The 21,327-nt window shown below is 46.1% G+C and overlaps 1 protein-coding gene across 2 annotated transcripts in view; it reads right to left on the bottom strand.

Annotated features, from left to right (window-relative positions):
• USP35 (ubiquitin specific peptidase 35) overlaps window positions 1-21,327 on the bottom strand; it is a 67,477-nt gene that overhangs the window by 7,025 nt on the left and 39,125 nt on the right. For both annotated transcript variants that reach the window (XM_048840531.2, XM_075126278.1), the window contains exons 5-10: window positions 16,113-16,214; window positions 13,692-13,850; window positions 13,018-13,211; window positions 12,814-12,907; window positions 3,279-3,385; window positions 1,029-2,244 (exon numbers count right to left, since the gene is read on the bottom strand). In XM_048840531.2, the coding sequence (XP_048696488.1) occupies window positions 1,029-2,244; window positions 3,279-3,385; window positions 12,814-12,907; window positions 13,018-13,211; window positions 13,692-13,850; window positions 16,113-16,214 (1,872 nt within the window). The remainder of the gene's footprint in view (window positions 1-1,028; window positions 2,245-3,278; window positions 3,386-12,813; window positions 12,908-13,017; window positions 13,212-13,691; window positions 13,851-16,112; window positions 16,215-21,327) is intronic.

The following is a 21,327-nucleotide window of genomic DNA, read 5'->3' as shown; positions in this document are numbered from 1 at the left end:
TCAGGCCAGGTCAGCAGCACTCTAGGCAGTGCAGTCAGGAGGAAACCTACTGTTAGTCCCAGAAACCAGCTGAAGTCTGGCTACAAATGCACAGACCATGCTCATAGGAAACCAGAAAACTCAAACAAGGCAGGCATGAGAGGGAGCAATGAACATGTAGCTGGTTGGGATGATTCTCCCCAAACAGTCATGGGGCTATAGCCACACTAAGCCAATGAGTCCTTATGCCTACTTTCTGTCTGGTATAAAAAACACAACACACACAACAGCAATGGGTGGAATGTACTTAAGGAATAAGACTAGGAGGCAGGAAATGGGTGTTCTCTGCCACAGACTTCTTATGTGACCTTGGGCAAGTCACTTCACCTCTCTGTGCCTAAATTTCCCTATCTTTAAATAAGAATAATCCTTACTTTACTAGTGTGTTAAGGGGTTTATTTTGCCGTGGTGGGCAATGCACTTAGATTTGATGATGGTGAATGAAAATGCTTGTCAGCATACATGTATATAGCATCCTTCTCAACAGTCCCAGGTGCTTACTGTACCAAGACCAGTTGAAAGCAACACATAAACTAGGCCCCTGGGTTAGGATTTAGGAGATCTGGGTTCTAATTATGTCTCTGCCAGCAACTTGCTGTGTGACCTTGGGCAAGTCACTTCCCCCTCTGGGCCTGTTTTCCCCCTACCACACTTTGACCTATCTATTTAGACCAGTGGTGGGCAACCTGCGGCCCGCGGGCCCAACACTGATTTAGACTGTAAGCTCTTCAGGGCAGGGAGTGTCTCACTCCATGTTTGTGCATTGCCTGACACAATGGCGCCCTGATCTCAGTTGGAGCTACTGTTATACAAATAATAATGAAACTCTTTACATTTGGATTTAAAAGGGAGATGAGATTCAGCTTTTGGGAACCATGAGTGTAACCTACAGGCCTGCTCCCACTGAAGCGAAGACAAAAGCTGACACTGATTTCGATGGAAGCAGAATCAGTCCCCTAAAACGTGGTGCAGAAGGTAAATGGAGTTACCTGCAAATACAGGATGTTATCTTTGGAAATGGCTTCCATCAAGTCTTTACTGGGAGAAGGATCCCCATGTAGCCGGACGGCGTCTGAAACGGCCTCATGCACGGCCCAGCTCTGCTTGCAAGGCCGCTGCCTATAGAAGAGCACGTAGGCCGTGTCTTTGGGGAAGAAAGAGGTCACGTTGCTGACCGATTCGAAGGAGGAAAAGGATACCCTGGTGTCGTTGAAGAGGTACCACTGGATTTCAAAGTCCATCTGCTTGTCTGACGTGCTTTTCTGTGCCCCGTCCCCTGGCTGACTGCTGGCACTAGTACTGGTACACTCTCTGGCATAACAATAGTAATGGCCACTCTCTGAGGAGACTCCAGAATGGACCACCACGCTGCAGAGATCATACACCATGGACACAAATCCATTCCTGTTCTGGCAAACTTCACCGGAGTCCTCAGAGGCAACCAGGACCGGCAGCTTCAGCACCAATGGAATTGAGACATTATCCAGGATCTTCTTCCTCTTCATGGTCCTCAAGTCAAAGGAGAACCTCAGCAGGGTGAGGACAAGGTAGTGTGGCCCCTCTGTCAGCTCGGCCACTTTCTCCGCATCTTGCAGGGAAGCGCACTTCTCACAGTGATATTTATTCTCGGATGTCAGCACCTCCGGTGATAAGAAATAGTTGATCAAGTCCGGGACAGATCTGGAGTCCTCAGAGCCACAGGTCTGCTCTCCAAAAGCCAACAGTGGATCTTTCACTGCCTCCAGACTGACGTGATCTCTGTCGGATCTCAGGATGAAAGGAGTCGCTTGTCCCTCTGCTTCCTGGAACCCTACTGTTTCTACTGGCAAGAGCCGGACGGGAGGTTCTCCAGACACGGGGTGCTTCCTTTGCCTCCTTGGAGATTCCATTGCCTGACTCTGTGGTTTTATGGGTGGCTCAATAATCTGTGGGCCGATTTCTTCCACTGGTAAAACTGCTGTGTAGCTCTGCAGACGCATGTGTCTGTTGGACGGTGGGAAAGCCAAGGACAGGTCTGTAAAGGCTTCTTCTCGGGAGGAGACATTTAGACACTTCAGACAGCGGATTTTTGTCATCATCTTACCCCCGAACATTTTCTCAATTAATGTCTTGTTTAAGTAGTGGCGCTCCTCAGCCTGAGGCATCAAGTTGGACTCTTTGAGCTTTTGGTAAATTCTTTTCCCAGTTTTCTCTTCTTCATGTAGCCTTTGGCAGAGGAAAAACACCTACATTAGAAATCACACAACAGACCAGTAACCTCCAACGTGTGGTCCCTCATCCACAGACAGCCTCTCCTCACTACTTATTTTTTCACGCCCAACTCCCTAGGAGGTTGATGTACTTTCAACTTCTCAACACTTTCAGCCAAAGACTATCACTTTATGGAGTTTCCTCTCCTTATGGCTGGTGACTCCCCACACGGTAAAGCTTGGCCTGGAGGATCCTGCCTGATGCGGTTCTTCTGCCTGAGTGGGGGTGAGGGGATGGGATTTGGGGCGCATACACTTTACATGTGCCACACACCCCATTTCTGCCAGAACTCCTTTGCGTGCCCACCTGCAGCTGGGATTTGAAGAGGATCTGTGGCTTTTGAGCTACAGAGAGAGACAGAAATTTTAGACAAAAGTCAAAATTTCAAACAGGGGTGCGTTTTTTTTAAATGCTTGTCATTCAGAAATAGTCAGATTTTCCCACACACTCGGCAGAGACAATCCCCTTTGCCTTCAGGGTGTATGTGGCAATTTTCAGGCCAAACTGATTTTTCCAAGCCAAAGTTTATATACAGGAGAGCCTAAAGTAGGGCTTTATAATTGAAGCTGCGACTAGAACCCTTCTCCTTCAGCTCCAAACACACAATGCTCCAGCCTGTGAACTAAAGAACCCCCTTGGGCCCTAGCTGACATTACTAGCTTCCTTATCCCCTCGGTGGGCGCAGCTAGTCCAGAGTAACCTCACTCACTCAGACCCCCATTGCATTACTCACCTGTGAGTCAATACAATGTTTAGAAAGCCTTGGAAATGATCACTGATATTAGTTGTCCAACTTTCTCTCTAGGGAACAATCCCACATTGGCAGGGGATGAGCACAATGACCCAGATGAACAGCTGTTTGCATCTCTGTTATCATTTATCATGTTGTGTTTAGGAGGCTCTGCCTTGTACAAACCCAGAACAGAGAGAGACCTGCCTGCTGCCCCAAAGACTTTACACTCTAAACGTGTACAAAGGCTGCCACTTACCGATCCAGCAGGTACTTCAGGTATTCAGAACAGTCCTGCTGAGCTCCAGGGCTAAACCAAGGAGGCCAGGAGGCTGAGAGGAAGCCTTCAGGTGAGATAGCAGGTCGCTGGCAACAACAAAATGAGAGGAAGAGAAGCATTTAAGGCTGGTCCCACTCCCACTGGGCATCACTTTGCATTCACTTCAATGAGAGTTGGGTCAGGCCCTTGCAGACACAGTCAGTTACGAAGACCTGTCGGGAGGCAGTGTAGCACACATCAGCGAACGTCGGGAATAGAGGTACCTGTGCCTTGTCCCTTTAAGGATTGAAGGTCTGCTGAGGGGTCCAAAGCAGACAGCTCTGGTTGCAGCAAAGTAGTATGTGCTCTGAAAGAACTGAGCGGGGCTTGTGCAAACTATGTTTGCTTGGAGGGCGGGGAGTTGATTCTAAGTTCAATAAAACTCCAGGTTTAAAACTGTCCCTGAAGTGTAACATTAGCAGGACAATAAAAAGAATTCTTTTTATTTGCTGGTACACTGCAAACTCAGGGAGTAGGGTGGCCGCTGACTCATCCCCAGAATATAGGGCATCCCCACTCCTGCCGGCGTGACCCCACATGTGGAAATGTTAGCAAATGAAACCTGTACGAAAACACTGCCACATTTAAAATGCCCAGCTCATTCCTTAGTATTATTGTAAAAGACTAGTCCTGATTTTTTGGCAAGCTCGACAGTGCAACAGCCTGCAAACCCTGCATTCAATTCTGTTTATGATTACACAGAATGGCATGAAATATTACAACGTCACTCAGAACTTTTTCAATAAAAGACGGTGTTCATTTGTGTGTAGGGAACAATGTGACAATGTAAAGGCAGTTAGGCTTGCTAGTGAGAAGCAGATTGTGTGGTGTGCCAAAATTCACAGAATACCATAGTCTTTTATCGGTGCCCATCCCAGCCCTTCAGAAGTTCTTTGTTCTTGTTCAGTGTACATATTCTTGCATTCCTCTGTTGAACTGACACATATATGGAGCTCCACTTTCATGATCTCTGTATCTTTTCATTTCTCCAAGATGTGATCATCAAAAAGAAAACCCTCTCTGTGTGAGCATTGCCATGTGGTACTGAAGAGATGTAACAGCTGGATTTTCTTCAAGTTCTTGAAGTTGCCCTGTGCTCTGGTGAAATTTTTTGGGTACCTCTCTTCATGAGGCAGGCAATCCTTTAATGCAAGAGAAGAGATTAGACTTTCTACCATGCCAAATTCTTCATTCTTTCATGCTACAAGTGCATACAGCTTCAGAAAAATTCTTCAAAGCTGATGGGTTTTTCAAGAGCTAACCGGAACACTTTGCTGTGAAAGCAAAGGGAAGTCATACCTGTCATGCAGATACTTCTTTGCTCTTTCATAAAGGTCATGAAGCCCTTTTTACACCTTCCAGGAATATTTTGAGTAAATCCCTGGAGCATAGAATTCACATGTATCCAAAGAATTTGTCCCTAATCCTTCCCTCCGGTTTCATATTCAGTCCCTTCGTGAGCTCATGCACTAAAAGAACACTAAAGCACTTGGCTTCTAAAGCATCAATACAATCCGTGAATAGCTTCAGAGCATGGCTCACAAAGAGCAAATATAGTTCAGCAACCTCACTGGTAGCCCCCTTGTTACCCAAGCATTTCCAGATTACTTTGGGACACTCCTCCTCTCCTAGACCCTAGAAATCACTGGGTGGCGGGTTCCAGCACTTCAGTAATCTATTGACTGCCAGCAAAAGAGACAGCCACCTGGTAACGTGTCTCAATAGATTGCACTCTTCCACCTCACGGTCACAAATCGCCTTTCATTGTTCTGTTCCAGGAGCAGACACGCTGAAGTGAGAATAAACCTTTAGAATTAAATGTTCTACACTGACAACGTTTTTTTGCAGCCTACTCTGTTGTGCTATGAAGAATGTGTGCTAAGCAACTGGCTGCTAAAGTGTCCCTGTTGGCATTTTTCAGTTTCTGGTAGGGTTGTCAAATGATTTAAAAAATTAATCATGATTAATCGCAGTTTTAATCCCACTGTTAAACAATAATAGAATACCAATTTCAATTTATTATAAATAGTTTGGGATGTTTTTCTACACTTTCAAATATATTGATTTCAGCTACCACACAGAATACAAAATGTAGAGTGCTCACTTGATATTATTATTTTTTATTACAAATATTTTATACTTTATACTATTTATATTATTTTATTACAAATATATTATTTGTGTATTATATATAATTCTTATATTATCGACATACGGATATTATATATACATATACATTATTTTTTATTACAAATATTTTATACTTTGTACTGTTTATATTATTATTTTTATTACAAATATTTGCACTGTAAAAAGAGATAAGAATTGCAATCTACAAGTCAAAGCATGAAGGGGTATATGAACGTTCAGCATATCTGGCACGTAAATAGCATGGAACACTGACTACAACAGGGCCATACGAATGCCTGTTCTCACTCTCAGGTGACATTGTAAATAAGAAGCAGGCAGCATTATCTCCCGTAAATGTAAACAAAAACTTGTTTGTCTTAGCGATTGGCTGAACAAGAAGTAGGACTGAATGGACTAGTAGGCTCTAAAGTTTTACGTTGTTTTGTTTTTGAGTGCAGTTATGTAAAAAAAATAATTCTACATTTCTAAGTTGTACTTTCATGATAAAGAGATTGCACTACAGATGATTTAACTGGGAATTGGTCCTGCTTTGAGCAGGGGGTTGGACTAGATGACCTTCTGGGGTCCCTTCCAACCCTGATATTCTATGATTCTATGATTCTACAGAACTTGTCTGAGGTGAACTGACAAATACTATTTCTTTAGTTTATCTTTTTTACAGTGTAAATATTTGTAATCAAAAATAATAATATAAAGTGAGCACTTTGTATTCTGTGTTGTAATTGAAATCAATATATTTGAAAATGTAGAAAAACATCCAAAAATATTTATAATAAATTTAAATTGGTATTCTATTATTGTTTAACCGTGGGATTAAAACTCCAATTAATCACAATTCATTTTTTTAATCAAGTTAATTTGTTTTCAGTTAATTGCTTGAGTTAACTGTGATTAATTGACAGCCCTAGTTTCGGGTAAACCTTGTTATGCCTCCCATAATTTACACTGGCATTATCTGCTGCATAGGCTGACAGCTTCTGCAAACTGAGGTCAAAAGCCACATGTTTCTGTGACAAAGGCTTGCACAGTTTCCTATCACTGTTAAATCCAGGAGAAAGTTTGAATCCCTTTTTCAAAACTGAAATACGTTAAGACTAAAGAAAAACACTTTGCTGCTCCCTTATTTAAAGAATCAGTGGTCAAATAGAAATATAGATCATTACTCTTAATATAGTCTAAATGCTTCTGAATTGAATATGGGGCTAAAATGTTCTTGCTCAATGCTTTTTGCCTTGCTTTTTCCACAAGTCAAGTCTTCAGCCACAGACGAGTCATGGTAAATAGTTTTATTAAATTTTACGCTACTGTTGATGCTTCGTTACGAAAGGTGACGCATAACAGCATGGACCACTTTGCAAAGTTCAGCAGCAGTCACATTATCGGCATGAGGTGACACGCTTGCTTTGAAGAAGTTCTGCATATTAGCAGAAGTAGCTGCACTGCACGCGTTCTGTTTGTACTTTTCAGAAGAAATGTGTTGATTCAAGTCTCCTTTTCGATGATTGCTGACAGCTACCTCACTCCTATACAGGCTGCAAGATGCGCGATGCTCTCCGTTCCTGCTTTCAGCAATGAACTCATATTCTTTCGGCCATTCGGGATTAAAAGACGTCTTGCGTTTCAGCGCGGTGACTATAAAAAAACTCAGAGACGATGTTGACTTTATTGATTACAGCTGAGAACTGCTTGTGAATCAGAGTTTGGAGGGAACAAGCTATCTGTATGGGCAGTGGTGTAGTCACCCTGATCATGGAGATTATTAATTTTCCACCAGGGACCAGGATTTTTTAAAAGACTCAGAGAATTCCCATGGTTCAGATAGACTGCCATGTGTTCCCCTACTATGGTGATGGGACAGGCACAGTATAAGAACCCAAAGAGCCCAATACCAAAAGGCCCAGCAGGGTACAGTAAAGAAGCTTCTTTTTGACTCTTATATGCAAAATACTGGCTTCAGTGAAGTTCACACCTGCTTCCCCTAAACCTGAATCTGACCCTCTGCTCTAAGTGAAGGAGCAGATGTTAGCAAACCTAGAATCCCACAGTCCTTTGGTTATGTTGCTACTTGCTACCCTTTTCTGCAACGAAGTAGCTACATGAGGGACCCACTGAGGTGATCATAACACCAGCCAGACATCCCAGCTGCTTTTGAATGGCCTCAGTGATATGCATTTAAGGTAAGCGGGTTATTCTGAGATACAGCCATATGCTGCTTCCACCCCTGCCCCTGGTGCCACACAAGTGCTGATAGCAGATGCAGCAGTTCTGCTAGAAAGGGTTTTCTCCCACCGTTTTCAGACAAGCCCCCAGGGCACCGTTAGAGAGAGACTGTTTCATTCCTGGCTGCTTATCCAGACTAGAAGTTGGCTGTAAACCATATACGATTCTCCTCTGTTTGGAGCATGAGCATCACCGATGTATTCGATAAACACAAGGCAGTGACGCGACCATGATGAAGTCACATGTTCTGCTTGGGAGAGTCAAGTGTGGCAGGCTTTGGAGTCTGGGTTTAAGAGCCTTTTAAGCACACTGTCTCTCACAGTTCTGTTCACACCCTTTACTGGTGCACCACCAGGGACAGACACACAGACATGAGTTACTGGTGCACTACCAGGGAACACACATGAGTTCCTGCTAGAGCCTGAGGTTACTTTTAATATCAGGCCCTCCATTCTAACAGCCTGTCAACCTCCCCCTCAGCCACCAGGCCCCGGTCCTTGGCCTTGATGCACAAAGTTACCTTTCCAATCCATTCAGTTTCAATCCTGTACTTCAGCCCTGCCCTCTCGATCTCTCTCTGACATCCCCCCTCGTTGTCTTCCCTTCATCTTAAATTTAACCTGATCAAAAAAATGGAACTCCTTTCTGCATTCGCTGTTGAAATATCACCATCTTCCCTATCCGCCACTCAGACCATTAACTTGTGAGTCCTCTTTGATTCTTCCCTCTCCCGTGCCGCCACATCCAGCTGTGTTTTCCTCTCTGCTGTTTCTAAAATCTGACCTTTTTCATCCTGTGCACCCTGCATAAACTCTGGTCCCTCCTCATAATCTCAAAACGTTGACTACTGTAACCTCCTTTTTGCTGGCTTCCTGATGCCTGACAGGGGACAGCACAGAGGCCAGTTTGGCCCCCTTCCTGCAGCGTCTAACCAGCTGTTAGCCCCGTCAACGTATCGGCTGGCTGCCTGGTGTGCAGCGTCTAGCAGCCAAGGAGAGGAGAGGGCAGCTGCTGCAGCTGACCCAGCTGCGCCGACTGAACAGCAGAATGCCATGGGCCCTCCCCGGCCACGCCACAGAGGCACCGCCCCCACTGGCGTCCTCCTCCAGAGACAGATTTCCATCAGACAAAGCCATGTCTGGTTTTAATCACTAGCAGAGAGTGACAAAACTAGGACAGTCCCGTTTTAAACCAGACGAATGGCCTCCCTACTCAGGAACCAGGGCAAACTTCATTGGTGCATTGCAATTAGGGAGCATTCAGGGGTTAGAGTAAGGGAATAGGCCTCAGAAAACATGTTTTCTAGTCCCACCTCTGCCACTGTCTTGCTGTGTGACCTCAGGCAAGTCGCTTAACCTTTCCGTGCCTCAATTTTCCCACCTGTAAAGCAGAGTCATTGAAATGGGCCTACATTTGTAAAGTGCTTTGAGATCCTCAAGGGAAAGGTGCTATATAAGTGCATGTTCTATTTGTGTTATATACTCTTTCAAATGAGACTTGAAATGAAGGTTTCAGCCACATACATGCCTTAAAATCTCACAGCACATTTTGCATAAGCAGGAGCATCTTAACAGCAGACTCCTGGCTACATTTCGTCTTGGATAATGTTATTCTGCCTCTCTGAGGGCTCATATGGAAGTGGTAATTCTTCACATTTCAACTCAGCCTCCTCTTCATTCTTAGGAGCATAGGAGTTGTTGTAATGGATCAGGCCAGTGGGTCCATCTAGTCCTGTATCTCATCTCCCACAATGGCCAGTACCCACTGCTTCAGAGGAAGAAACCCTGCTGAAGGAGATTACAGGATAACCTGGCCCAAGGGAAATTTACTTCTAATCCCCAACATCTAATTGTTTATACTATGATGTACGAGGGTAATTCTGGATATTTCTGTTGTCCATATAAATGCTTAAACAAACCCCTTTCCAAATCCTTCTAAGCTCTTGCCCTTATGGTACTTTGTGGTAGTGAGTTCCACAGGCTAATTGCATATTACATGGAAAAGTATTTTCTTTTATCAGTTTTGAACTGGCTACCTCTCAATTTCCTTGAATGTTTCCTTGCTCTTGGGAGCATCAATTTAACTGATCTACCTTCTCTAGCCCACTCATTATTTTATATATTTTCTTCATGTCCCCTTTTATTCATCTCCGCCTTCCATGTTTAAACTATTTATATACTAGTACAGAGACTTCCACTTAATTCATTCACCAGTTCATTTGATCCTCCATTAAATTTGATCCAAATCCTTTTATAAAAATAAAACAACTTCCACCCGTTATCTGATCACTGTAGGCAGGTACTATATTACTGAGCAACGTAACTAATGCCTTGAGGAAGCGGCTATCTAATTAATATGGATGGGGACACAGCTCTGCATGAGAAGAGATATTCAGAGCTGAAAGAAGATCAACATGAGAAGAGACAATAGCTAGAAGCTGTTAGGGAGTGTCATAATCATACAGCTAAGGGTAGCCTAGAATTCCTTCTTACCTGTATGGGGTTAAGAAGCTCAAATAACCTGGTTGGCACCTGCCCAAAAGGACCAATGAGGAAAGAAGATACTTTCAAATCGGGGGTTGGGGGAGGCTTTGTTTGTGTGTTCTCTGGGGAAGCAGAGAAGCATCAGGTCAGAAAACTCCTTCTCCTAAAATCATCCTAAAATGAGTCTCAATATTGCAAAAAGAGGAAGTAAATAAGGCAGGGCGCGTTAGATTACCTTTTCTTTTCAACTTGTGAATTTTCCCTGTGCTAAGAGGGAGGTTTATCCCTGGTTTTTGTAACTTTAAAGTTGTGCCGAGAGGGGAATCCTCTGTGTTTTGAATCTGCTTACCCTGTGAAGTTACCTTCCATCCTGATTTTACAGAGGTGCTTCTTTTACTTTTTTTTTTCTTTATAATAAAGTTCTGTTTTTTAAGAATCTGGTTTACCTATTTGGTTGGTAGACTATTCTCAAGCCTCCCCAGGAAAGGGGATGAAGGGGCTTGGGGAGATATTTTAGGGAACAGAAACTCCAAGTTGTCCTTTTCCTGAACCTTTGTCCAACTCACTTGGTGGTGGCAGCAGTACCCATCCAAGGACAAGGAAGGATTTGTGCCTTGGGGAAGTTTTAACGTAAGCTGGTAGAAATAAGCTTCGGGGGTCTTTCATGCAGGTCCCCACATCTGTACCCTAGAGTTCAGAGTGGGGAGGGAACCCTGACAGGGAGACAGTGTGATTGACCATATAAGCACTGCCACATGTTATGCCCCCGGGGCCCCAGGGTCAGATGGATAATAAGAGTAACCACGTATTTTAGTCAGTAGGAATGCAGCTGATTGAATGAGAAGGAAGACAGTATGAAGCAGCAAGCTCTCAGGCAAAGTGTGACAACATTAGCTCTTATCCAGCATTGACAGTACATCCGGAGTTATCCCCAATGCTGGACATTCAAGTGTTTTCAAAGCATGACCACATCTTTATATCCATTGGTTTGTGGACACCACCCTATCCATGCAATTGTGTGGAGCCCATGCCCTTCTATTCATAACTGTGAAGACCACTTCCTCTCCCACTAGCCGTTGAATAACCCCCTTGTGGCAACCACAGTAGTTGCTAGCATGGAAAAGCAACAGCAGAAAAGTACTGATGCATTCTCATCTTCTTTCAATGCATCTAGAAATGAGGAAGAGCCAGCTCTCTACTGACCCTGGCTTGGGAATTACTACCCATCACCCTTCAGTGGCCTCTCTCAGAGGCTTCAAATTGGCCATCCAAAATGGAAGCACCCAAAATCACTGATCAGTCACTTTTGAAAATCTTGGCCTTGATCTTTTATGGTTGTGAAAATAACCTTCAAACTATGAGCCATGTATCACCACTATTATGATCATAGAATCATAGAATATCAGGGTTGGAAGGGGGTCATCAGGAGGTCATCTAGTCTAACCCCCTGCTCAAAGCAGGACCAATCCCCAATTTTTGCCCCAGATTCCTAAATGGCCCCCTCAAGGATTGAACTCACAACGCTGGGTTTAGCAGGCCAATGCTCAGACCACTGAGCTATCCCTCCCCCACGTTTGCCTGAGTCTACAGGCAGCCTGAAACAAGAGTTCCAAAAGCTGCCAACTCATTCATCTCTAAGCCCACTGAATCGAATGAATATTTAAATGTTAATATTAACTATTACACTGACCATGCCAGGGGAGATTATAATCTGAAGACTGCCCATTCTCATGAGTGAGAAGCTTGGGAGAGACCACCACGTATATTTTTCCAAATCTGAACCCATAATTACTCCTGGGGAAAATCTGCACCAAAATATTAAAAATTCTGTGCACAATATTTTAAAATTCTGCATATTTATTTGTCAAAATAACACAATATAATCACTCCCGTTTCAATTACATGGGTAATTTTTTTTAAAATACCTGTCAACAAGTATGTCAACAATACAGACCCCAAGAAAAAAGATTCCCCCAGGAGCAGAAAATTAAAAAAAAACCCTATGACAACCCTGTTCCAGTTGCGGGGTACTGGAGAGGGCTGCACGGAGCCCCCCAGAGCCCAAAAACTTGCACCTCCCTCCCCTCAAAGTCCAGCCATAGGGCACCCCTGCCCGAGACACCTGCACCCCATCCTTCCCAGAGCCTTTACTCCCCACCACTTCTTTACTGTCCTGCCGGGGGAAACAGTGCAGTGCGGCCCTGCCCTTCCTCACCCTTTACCAGAGCCAGGTCTCCCATGCCTTCTCCCATCCCCGGGCAGATGAGGATCAAGCCAGGCAGCCAGAGCATACAGAGTTTCCATCCCCACCAGGCTGGGCACGCCGCTCACTGTGAGCTGGAGAGATGGGCTCTGCAGAGTACAGCAGCCCCTAATGGCAGCCAGCAACTTTGCAGTCCCAGGTCTCCAGGGGAAACATGAAATTCTGCACAGAACATTAATTCTGCATTGCGCAGTGGCGCAGAATTCCTCCAGGAGTACATAATAGAAACAGAATTTGGCACTTTATAAACTGCACCAAGACACATAGGCCTCTTATCAGCAATTGAACCAGGCAGGGTGTAGCACCCAGATGAGCCTTTCTGACGCCAACGGTACAAACAAGAATGTGCAATAATTACCTGACTGTGCTCCAGAAATGCAAAGAGCCACTGGAGCTTTGTCATCAAGGGCTGAGAATTGCTTTCGGTTAAATTCAGCACTGAGTGCCTAAAGCTTTAAAAGCAAATCAAAAACACAGAGAAAATTAGCCATTGGGGAAACCCAGTTTCTGTAACAGACAAACTCACAGCACTATTGATAGAGGAGAGGGAAAGGAAACCTACTCAGAGGCCATGAAAAGAGCCTGAATGATGCTGTTCATGTAGCAGGTGTTCCCCAGGTTAATTAACCCAATCTTCCCTGTGTCAGATTTGGAAGCTAGACGTGGGTAGAAACAGGCCAGCTCATTCTTCTGGGAGGTCCAAGCATTTTGTCCCAATAAATGTTTAATTCGGTCTTCATTTGGAATTGGAAGAGCCTTAGAAACAACCAGAGATCTTTGTCAAAATCAATTTTACTTCCTATGATGTAATAAAGAATCACTGAGAGGTACCAGTGAACCTCATCGGCAAAGCTTCAATTGGAAATTCAAGTCACTGGAAACTCATAGGGGGCAGTATCAACTCCCCACTATGACTTGCTTAAGCATAGTATAATTTATTCTATTTTATTTGGATTAGAGCGGTGGCTAGAAGCAACACTTGTGATCAGGACCCCACAGTGCAAGGCACTGCACAGACACATAGTAAGAGATGGTCCCTCCCCCAAAGACAGGGCCAAGCTTTTCAAATAAGATCCAGATTCAGAATCTGAAGCATCCCCTTCCCCGCAGAGTGAGGAGAGCTCAGATATGATTCAGGCCCATCTCTAATGACGACAAGGTCGATCTGTATTGAACAGCAAACTAAAGATAGTTTATATGCGGTTCAGAGGACGAGATTAGAACTGCATGCCTTACTTTGACTGCTTCCATGACCGGCTCATAGAGATCTGGAAATCCTGAAAACCGGAAGAACATAGAGTGGATCAGCTCGGCCAGCTGTTCCAGGCAGCTTGTTGCTGAGTTGGAGTCTTCCTTGTTCAGAGAGGCCACCAGTCTGGGAATGTGGGGAAGAAGCTAAAAAAGCAAAGTAAATTCACTGACATAAGGCTCAGACTAGTTATGCATCTACTACACCACGCACAGCACCCTGGATTAAGATATCTGTGTGAAATTTCACCCCTTCCAGAGGGCCAGCACACAAGACCTGTGCATCACTTAAATCCCACTTCGGGCTTGACCTTGAATCTATTGAAGTCAACAGCAAAGCCTCCGGTCTTCAGTGGTGCAGGATCAGGGTCTTAACCCTTATTTTGAGGGCTTAATTGGGGCTTAAGTGTGTTACCTAGGCCCTGTGTTAGCCCTTTGCGCAAGAGTGAATTTCACCCTATTAGTCTGTGCGATCTGTTCATACACACTTACTAGGGAATGGAATGTTGTGTGCGGGAATGGAGCACTAAGTAGCTTAACCTTAAACTATGAGCTACATATATTGCTAACTGAACCTATCTTGACTAATCTGTGATTTGTATCATTTTATTGCAATCTCTATAAACTACACTACAGTTGTTATGGCCGGATGGGTGGGAAGAGATGTCCAAATAGCCAAATTGATTATTTTGTTTTAAATCCACTCTTTATAGAGGAAATTAAAGCCGCTCTTACGTTACAGACTCCAAACCCAAAAGAATTGTACACAAGTGCCCCCTGCAGGGTCGGTAGCAGAACGGAACTAATATATCGTTCCAAAAGGTATAAATGTGCTAGACCCTGGTTTTAAAATTCCCATGCAAATTCATGCAACATATCTCACTAATTTGTTTCCTGTGATTTCACCTCATCTGTCCTGAATTACTGGTTTTGAATGAAATGATCTCTAACGCCGCCTCTGCCTTGGAAACCAGGTGCATGCTTCTTTCATTTCAAGCTTGAATCTTTTTTGCTAATCTGTGGCGATTTCATTAATTGAGAAAAATGGGAAATGTTGTTGGGGAGGGAACCAAACACCTTTTTGCAATCAATAGTTTTCTAAGCTCTGGTATGAACATTTCTCAGATCTCATCGAAAGACATACATGCCAATATAAACAGATAGGAAGCCAGACATTTTTGCCTCCTATATTTGTCAAGCAAAAGAAGGGAAATCAAGGCCAGGAGGAGTTGTCAGGGAGAAGGTAGGAACCGCCTTCCAGTCTTCATCCCTGGTCTCCTGCTGTAGCATGTTTGCTTGGTCCCTTGCAATCAACTCCTTCTTAGGCTCAGAGCACCCCAAATACACCAGCTCTGGTTCCCCTAGTGCCACCATCAATCTGCTGTAGAGATGGATGCAAAAAGTTCTGCGGAGCAGCTGAGGAAGGACTGGGGACAGATTTGTGGCAAGCCATGAAAATAATCTTGAGAACCTCTGGCCAAGGAAGACGATTCTCTAGTGCAGTAGTCACCAACCGGTCGATCGCAATCGACTGGTCGATCCTAGAGGATCTCCTAGCTGATCGCAATCTCTGGAGGCACAGCGAGGCTGCCGCTAAGACAGGCTCCCTGCCTGCCTAGGTCCCACGCCGCTCCCGGAAGTGGCCAGCACAGCCCCGCAGCCCCGGGGGAGGGAGGGTGGGCAGAGGTCGCCCTCTGCGCGCTGCTCCTGCCTGCAAGCACCGCCCCCGCAGCTCCCATTGGCTGGGAACAGGGAGCAGTGGCCAATGGGAGCTGCAGGGGTGGTGCTTGCAGAGAAGGGCAGTGCGCTGAGCCATGTGCCACCACCACCCCGCTCCCAAGGGGCCGCAGGGGGCACGTTGGCCCCTTCTCCCCTCCCGCACCCTGAACCCCCTCCTGCACCCCAAGGAGCAGCCCGATCCCCCTCCCAGAACCAGCACCACCACCCCCTCCTGCACTCCAACCCCCTAGCCCAGCCCAGCCTCCTGCACCCAAACTCCCTCCCAGAGCTTGCACCCCCTTCTGCACCCCAACCCTCTGCCCCAGGCTCAGCCCAGAGCCCCGTCCCACACTGCGAACCCCTCTGCCCCAGCCCAGAGCCTGCACCCCCTCCCAAACCCCAGCCCACTACCCCAGCCCGGTGAAAGTGAGTGAGGGTGGGGGAGAGCGAGTGATGGAGGGTGGGGGATAGAGTGAGCAGGGCGGGGCTTTGGGGAAGGGGTGGGGTAGATCCTGGGTTGGCCTTAAATTCAAAAACTGATCATGGGCATAAAAAGGTTGGAGACCACTGCTCTAGTGTCTTTGCTTCCAGGCTCTTTTTTAGCTACCTTAGCTATTACATTCATCGTACTGAACTGAGGTATGATACGTTCCGTACGACACACTTGTTTAAGTCTGGATTTAGCCTTACCAAGTGGAATGCTTCATGCGAGTGCTGGAAACTCAGCAGCATGTACAGCAGAACGGACAGCGCTCCCTCCCTCACAATGGGGTACAGCAACTTGGAAAAGACCTATGGAGGGAAAAGCACAGAAAGGCAAGGTGCACACACTACCAAGGCACCACATTAAACATGGTGGCCTCACGTCTTATTAAGATTAGTGGAAACACCTCTGCATGACTCAGGAAGCTCTCTGATCTGCTCTTTTAAGACAAGTAGGGTGAGGCTTGGTTGGTGCATGGATGGGGAGAGTGCCATGGAATACAACTTCAGACTGTACAGCATCTAATAACAGCAGAGATAGAGGGATGTTCTGGAGGTGCAGATCAGGAAGATTAGGGATAATTCCAGTTTGGGATGATGAAGGACCATAACCCAGACTCCTTGGGCTAGTTGAGGCTGAGAGACAATCCCCGCCCTGAAGAGCTTACATTCTAAACAGACACGATATGTACGTGCCACCCCAGCATTGCAAGCCTAATCCCAGCTAATCCCGGTGTGGAGGAGAGTTGCGGGAGGACGACTGGAGTCTTGGAGAGTGGGCCCACCCTGCATGCACCCTGCAGGGACAGCTCCTGTCTTACAGAGCCAGGCTGGCTCCCTACGACCAGGTGCATGATGGGATTGCAGAGCCACTCAGGTTCGGCCTGGCCAACCCTCCAAACTAACAGGAGGGAGGCAGGGCCAAATCTGAGTGAGTGGTATTGCGACCAGACACCAACTTCTGGCTGGGCCAGACCTGTGTGATGCTGTGACCCTGAGCACCTGGCCACAGTGACTGGAGAGGAGAGTGGGGTTCAACCCCATGAGACAGAAGCCATCGCGGTCAGCTGAGTGCAGGGCAGGCTCGCTGTCCAAACCCCACCCCTCACCCCACAGCCTCCCCTGTGTACTGGGCCAGAAGTGTACGTTTGCCTAGGCCAGTGCCCTGTGATGGGTTAATCCAGCCCTGGACCTGGCAACCGTTCTGCGACCCAATGGTGGGTCAGGACCCACTGTTTGGGAAATAATGTCATAGGGAATCTGTGGCAGAGCCACGAACACAAGGCTCTTGGACCAGCTGAAGTCAATATTAGGGGAGTGATGAAAACAGAGACAAGGCCCCGGAGGGAGGCTGGAGAGTTTTAAAAATCAAGACAGCCGTCCTGACGTGGAGACCTCTCTGCATTGAGCTGGTGGGGGGCAGCAGCATGGGGAGCCGAGCCAAGTGCCGGGGAGACTGTGAGGGGAGACGAAGGCACAAATGGTGACTGCAGCACAGCTGGACTAAAAGGGATCCCATTAACGTCTCGCCAGCTCCCTGGGCACAGTAATTAAGAGCTGCTCCAAGAGGAAACAGCTTCTGTTCCCTGCACCCTCCAGATTCCTACTGCTGGACTGGAAGTCAAGTTCAAGTGTATTTATGGCAGAAGCAGCCTTGCCAGCACACCCGACTTAGTCCCAAGTGCTGCGATTCTAGGTGCGTCGGCTGACGGCGGCTGGGTGAGATGAGACAGAGGCTGCTCTCTCCGCTCAGTGGCAGCAAAGCAAGGCACACAGAGCAGCGGGGTGTGGTCGGTCTCTTTATCCTCCTCTCCACGAGACAGATGCTGAATCCCGCATCCCCAAGCTTCAGCAACCCCAGAGGCCAGTGCGTGCCCTGGCTTCCTTTCCTTGCTGCCCCGCCAGCCCTGAAGCGGTGGCTGGTGCTGAGCCAACACATCTCCAGAGCACCCTGTCTCTCTCCAGTACCAGACAGGGAATGGCTCACTTGGCAGGCAGGCGAAGCGGGGAAGGAGGGAAGGAGGAGCATGTACTGGCCCTGGGCATGGCAGGGAAAGACACCTTCAATGCTGAAGATGACGGAGAGGAGAGAGGTACAAGGCAAGAGAAAGGGAAGGTCTGGGTGGTGGGGCTTCCTGTCATCAGGACCTAGACTGGATAGGCTTAGTGGGAAGGGATACTCCTGAGACAAGAATCCCCTGTTCCTGGGATTGCCATGTGGGAGGCTCCGCAAAACTAGATTTGATGGACAGGTCAGGGCAGGGGCACAGAAAGCTCTTCGAGAGGTTTTCATACTGTGGTGAGGAGTCTCTCGCAAAAAGAGAACATAATGAGCCTGTGGTTACAGCAGATGCGTGAGAGTGAGGAGATCCACCTTCTACTCCTGGCTCTGCCATGGACTCGAAGCTTGAACCCTGGCAAGTCATCGGACCGTTCTGGGCCAGGAATTTCCCTCTCTGTAAGGGGAGGATAACAGCTTCCCAGCTCACAGGAGTGTTTGGAGGCTCACCACTCCACAAGGTGCTGGTGCTGCTACTCAGGATGCCAAACATAACTGTTTCGCTTGCACATTGCCCTGCCCCCCGTGGCCAGTTGCGTGCACCTGCTGCGTCTCTCCACCCACCATGACCGTGAGCTCTTTGGGGCAGAGACTCCCTGTTGCACACGTGTAGTGTGCCTCGCCCAATCCCTCATCAGGGCTGGAAGTGCTGCCACAAGGCCAAGATGAGTTGAGCTCCTCAGATGGGAGGCGCTAAACAAGTGTAAAGCCATGTTACCGTTTCTAAATTAGTCTTCACTTTCTTTGCCATGACGTTTCCAACGTCTTCAGCCCCTCAGACAAATCACTGGAAGCTGTGCGTTGAAAGCAGAGGGCTAGCAACCATATCCTCCTCTTTCAAGATCGGCATCTCACAAGGTAACGGGCAAAAAATGCCACCACTCCCGAAGCTAATCTATAACCCATCGCTACCATAATCCCAGCAGCTAAATGCATCACAAGCTGTCATAAATATAAAGGGAAGAGTAAACACCTTTAAATCCCTCCTGGCCAGAGGAAAAACCCTTTCACCTGTAAAGGGTTAAGAAGCTAAGATAACCTCGCTCGCACCTGACCAAAATGACCAATGAGGAGACAAGAGACTTTCAAAACTGGAGCGGGGGGGTGGGGGGGGTACAAAGGGTTCCCTCTGTCTGTGTTGTTTTTTGCTGGGACCAGAGCAGGAATGCAGGTCAGAACTCCTGTAAAGAGTTAATAAGCAATCTAGTTAGATATGCGTTAGATTCTGTTTTGTTTAAATGTCTGATAAAATCAGTTGTGCTGAATGGAATGTATATTCCTGGTTCTGTGTCTTTTTGTAACTTAAGGTTTTGCCTAGAGGAATTCTCTATGTTTTGAATCTGATTACCTTGTAAGGTATTTACCATCCTGATTTTACAGAGGTGATTCTTTTACTTTTTCTTTAATTAAAATTCTTCTTTTAAGAACCTGATTGCTTTTTCATTGTTCTTAAGATCCAAGGGTTTGGGTCTGTGTTCACCTATGCAAATTGGTGAGGATTTTTATCAAGCCTTCCCCAGGAAAGGGGGTGTAGGGCTTGGGGGGATTTTGGGGAGAAAGACGTTTCCAAGGGGGCTCTTTCCCTGTTATTTTTGTTAGACGCTTGGTGGTGGCAGCAGTAAGGTCCAGGGACAAAAGGTAAAATAGTTTGTACCTTGGGGAAGTTTTAACCTAAACTGGTAAAAATCATCTCAGGGGGGTTTTCATGCAGGTCCCCACATCTGTACCCTAGAGTTCAGAGTGGGGAAGGAAGCTTAACACAAGCCAATTTTAAATGGCTGTCAGGTCAGTTTCTAATGGATTGACATTGGAAGGAAAGAACAAAAGCAGCAGCAGGAGAAATAGATATGTCCCTGCCACTCTCAGTTTGGTTCATTCAAGAGGTATTTGCAGTTAACAATAACACTTTACACTTTAAAAGTGCCTTCCATGGCTGATTCTCCAAGGTAGGTAAGTATTGTCCCTGTGACGTTGCACTCCATATGTTTATGGAAATATGCTTATGAGAGTGTGAATATGATGTAACTGGAGTATGCTTTATGCAAAAGGTCTCTTGTAAAGTATCATTACAAAGCTTATAATCTACTGAGTATGGTTATCCTATTTGTATGTATGTATCATTCTTGTATCCTAAAACTAGAAATATGAAGTATTACTCTGAAGTCCTATTGTAATTATGCAAAGTGTGGGCCATTAATGGTGGCTCAGAATCTTGATGGCTCCCATCAACTAGGACAATTGGTTGTAAATGGCTCTGTTTACTTGCAAAACTTCCTGGGTAAGTGCTGGCCAGCCTTGGAAGAATGGAGACTAGGGGTTTCACAGGACATATGACCATGTCAAATGATACTGGAATCCATCTTAAACCTGGTGATTTTCCATTTAGAAGGAGGGGTGGGAACCCAGAAAGAAACAAACGATTCCCGCCTTGTCCCAAAGCTATAAAAGGGGGTGGAACATACCCAGTCATGTGGACCCCTGCTTTTCATGTAAACTACCTGCTGGAACTAACAAGGTCTGTACGGAGAAAGGATTGGGCCCAGACTAGGAAGGAGTCTAGTCTGTGAAAGAAACTTATTGGAACATCTCTGAGGGTGAGATGTACTTGTACTCAGTTTCTTAATGTATTAGGCTTAGACTTGCGTGTTTTCTTTTATTTTGCATGGTAACTTGCTTTGTTCTGTCTGTTATTACTTGAAACAACTTAAATTCTACTTTTTATACTTAATAAACTCACTTTTGTTTATTAATTAATCCAGAGTAAGTGATTAATAGCTGGGGGAGCAAACAGCTGAGCATATCTCTCCATCAGTATTATAGAGGGCGAACAATTTATAAGTTTACCATGTATACGCTTTATACAGAGTAAAACAGATTTATTTGGGGTTTGCATCCCATTGGAAGCTGGGTGTCTGGGTGCTGAAGACAGGAGTACTTACTAAGACATTTTCAGTTAAGTCTGCAGCTTTGAGGATGTGGTTCAGACCCTGGGTCTGTATTTGCATCAGGCTAGCATGTCTGGCTCAACAAGACAGGGTTCTGAAGTCCCAAGCTGGCAGGGAAAAGGGAGTTACAAAGGTAGTCTCAGCACATCAGGTGACAGTTCCAAAGGGGTCTCTGTGACCAAGCCCGTCACAGTCCCCCATCATACAAATGGGGAGACTGAGGCAGAGAGATGCAGGGGTAATATTTTCTAAAGTGGCCATTGATTTTGGGTACCCAACTTGAGACACCCAGGGCCTGATTTTCATACTGCGCTGGGCATCCACCACAACACTTAACATCAATAGCAAATACGGATGCTTGGCACTTCTGAAAATCAGGTCTTAAGTGTCTCAAGTTGGGCCCTCCAACAATGAGGTA

Source organism: Caretta caretta, chromosome 1 (assembly GCF_965140235.1).
Source record: "Caretta caretta isolate rCarCar2 chromosome 1, rCarCar1.hap1, whole genome shotgun sequence".
NCBI classification, from domain to species: domain Eukaryota; kingdom Metazoa; phylum Chordata; order Testudines; family Cheloniidae; genus Caretta; species Caretta caretta.
The sequence above is the reverse complement of the archived record's forward strand: the minus strand, read 5'-3'. Positions and strand labels throughout refer to the sequence as shown.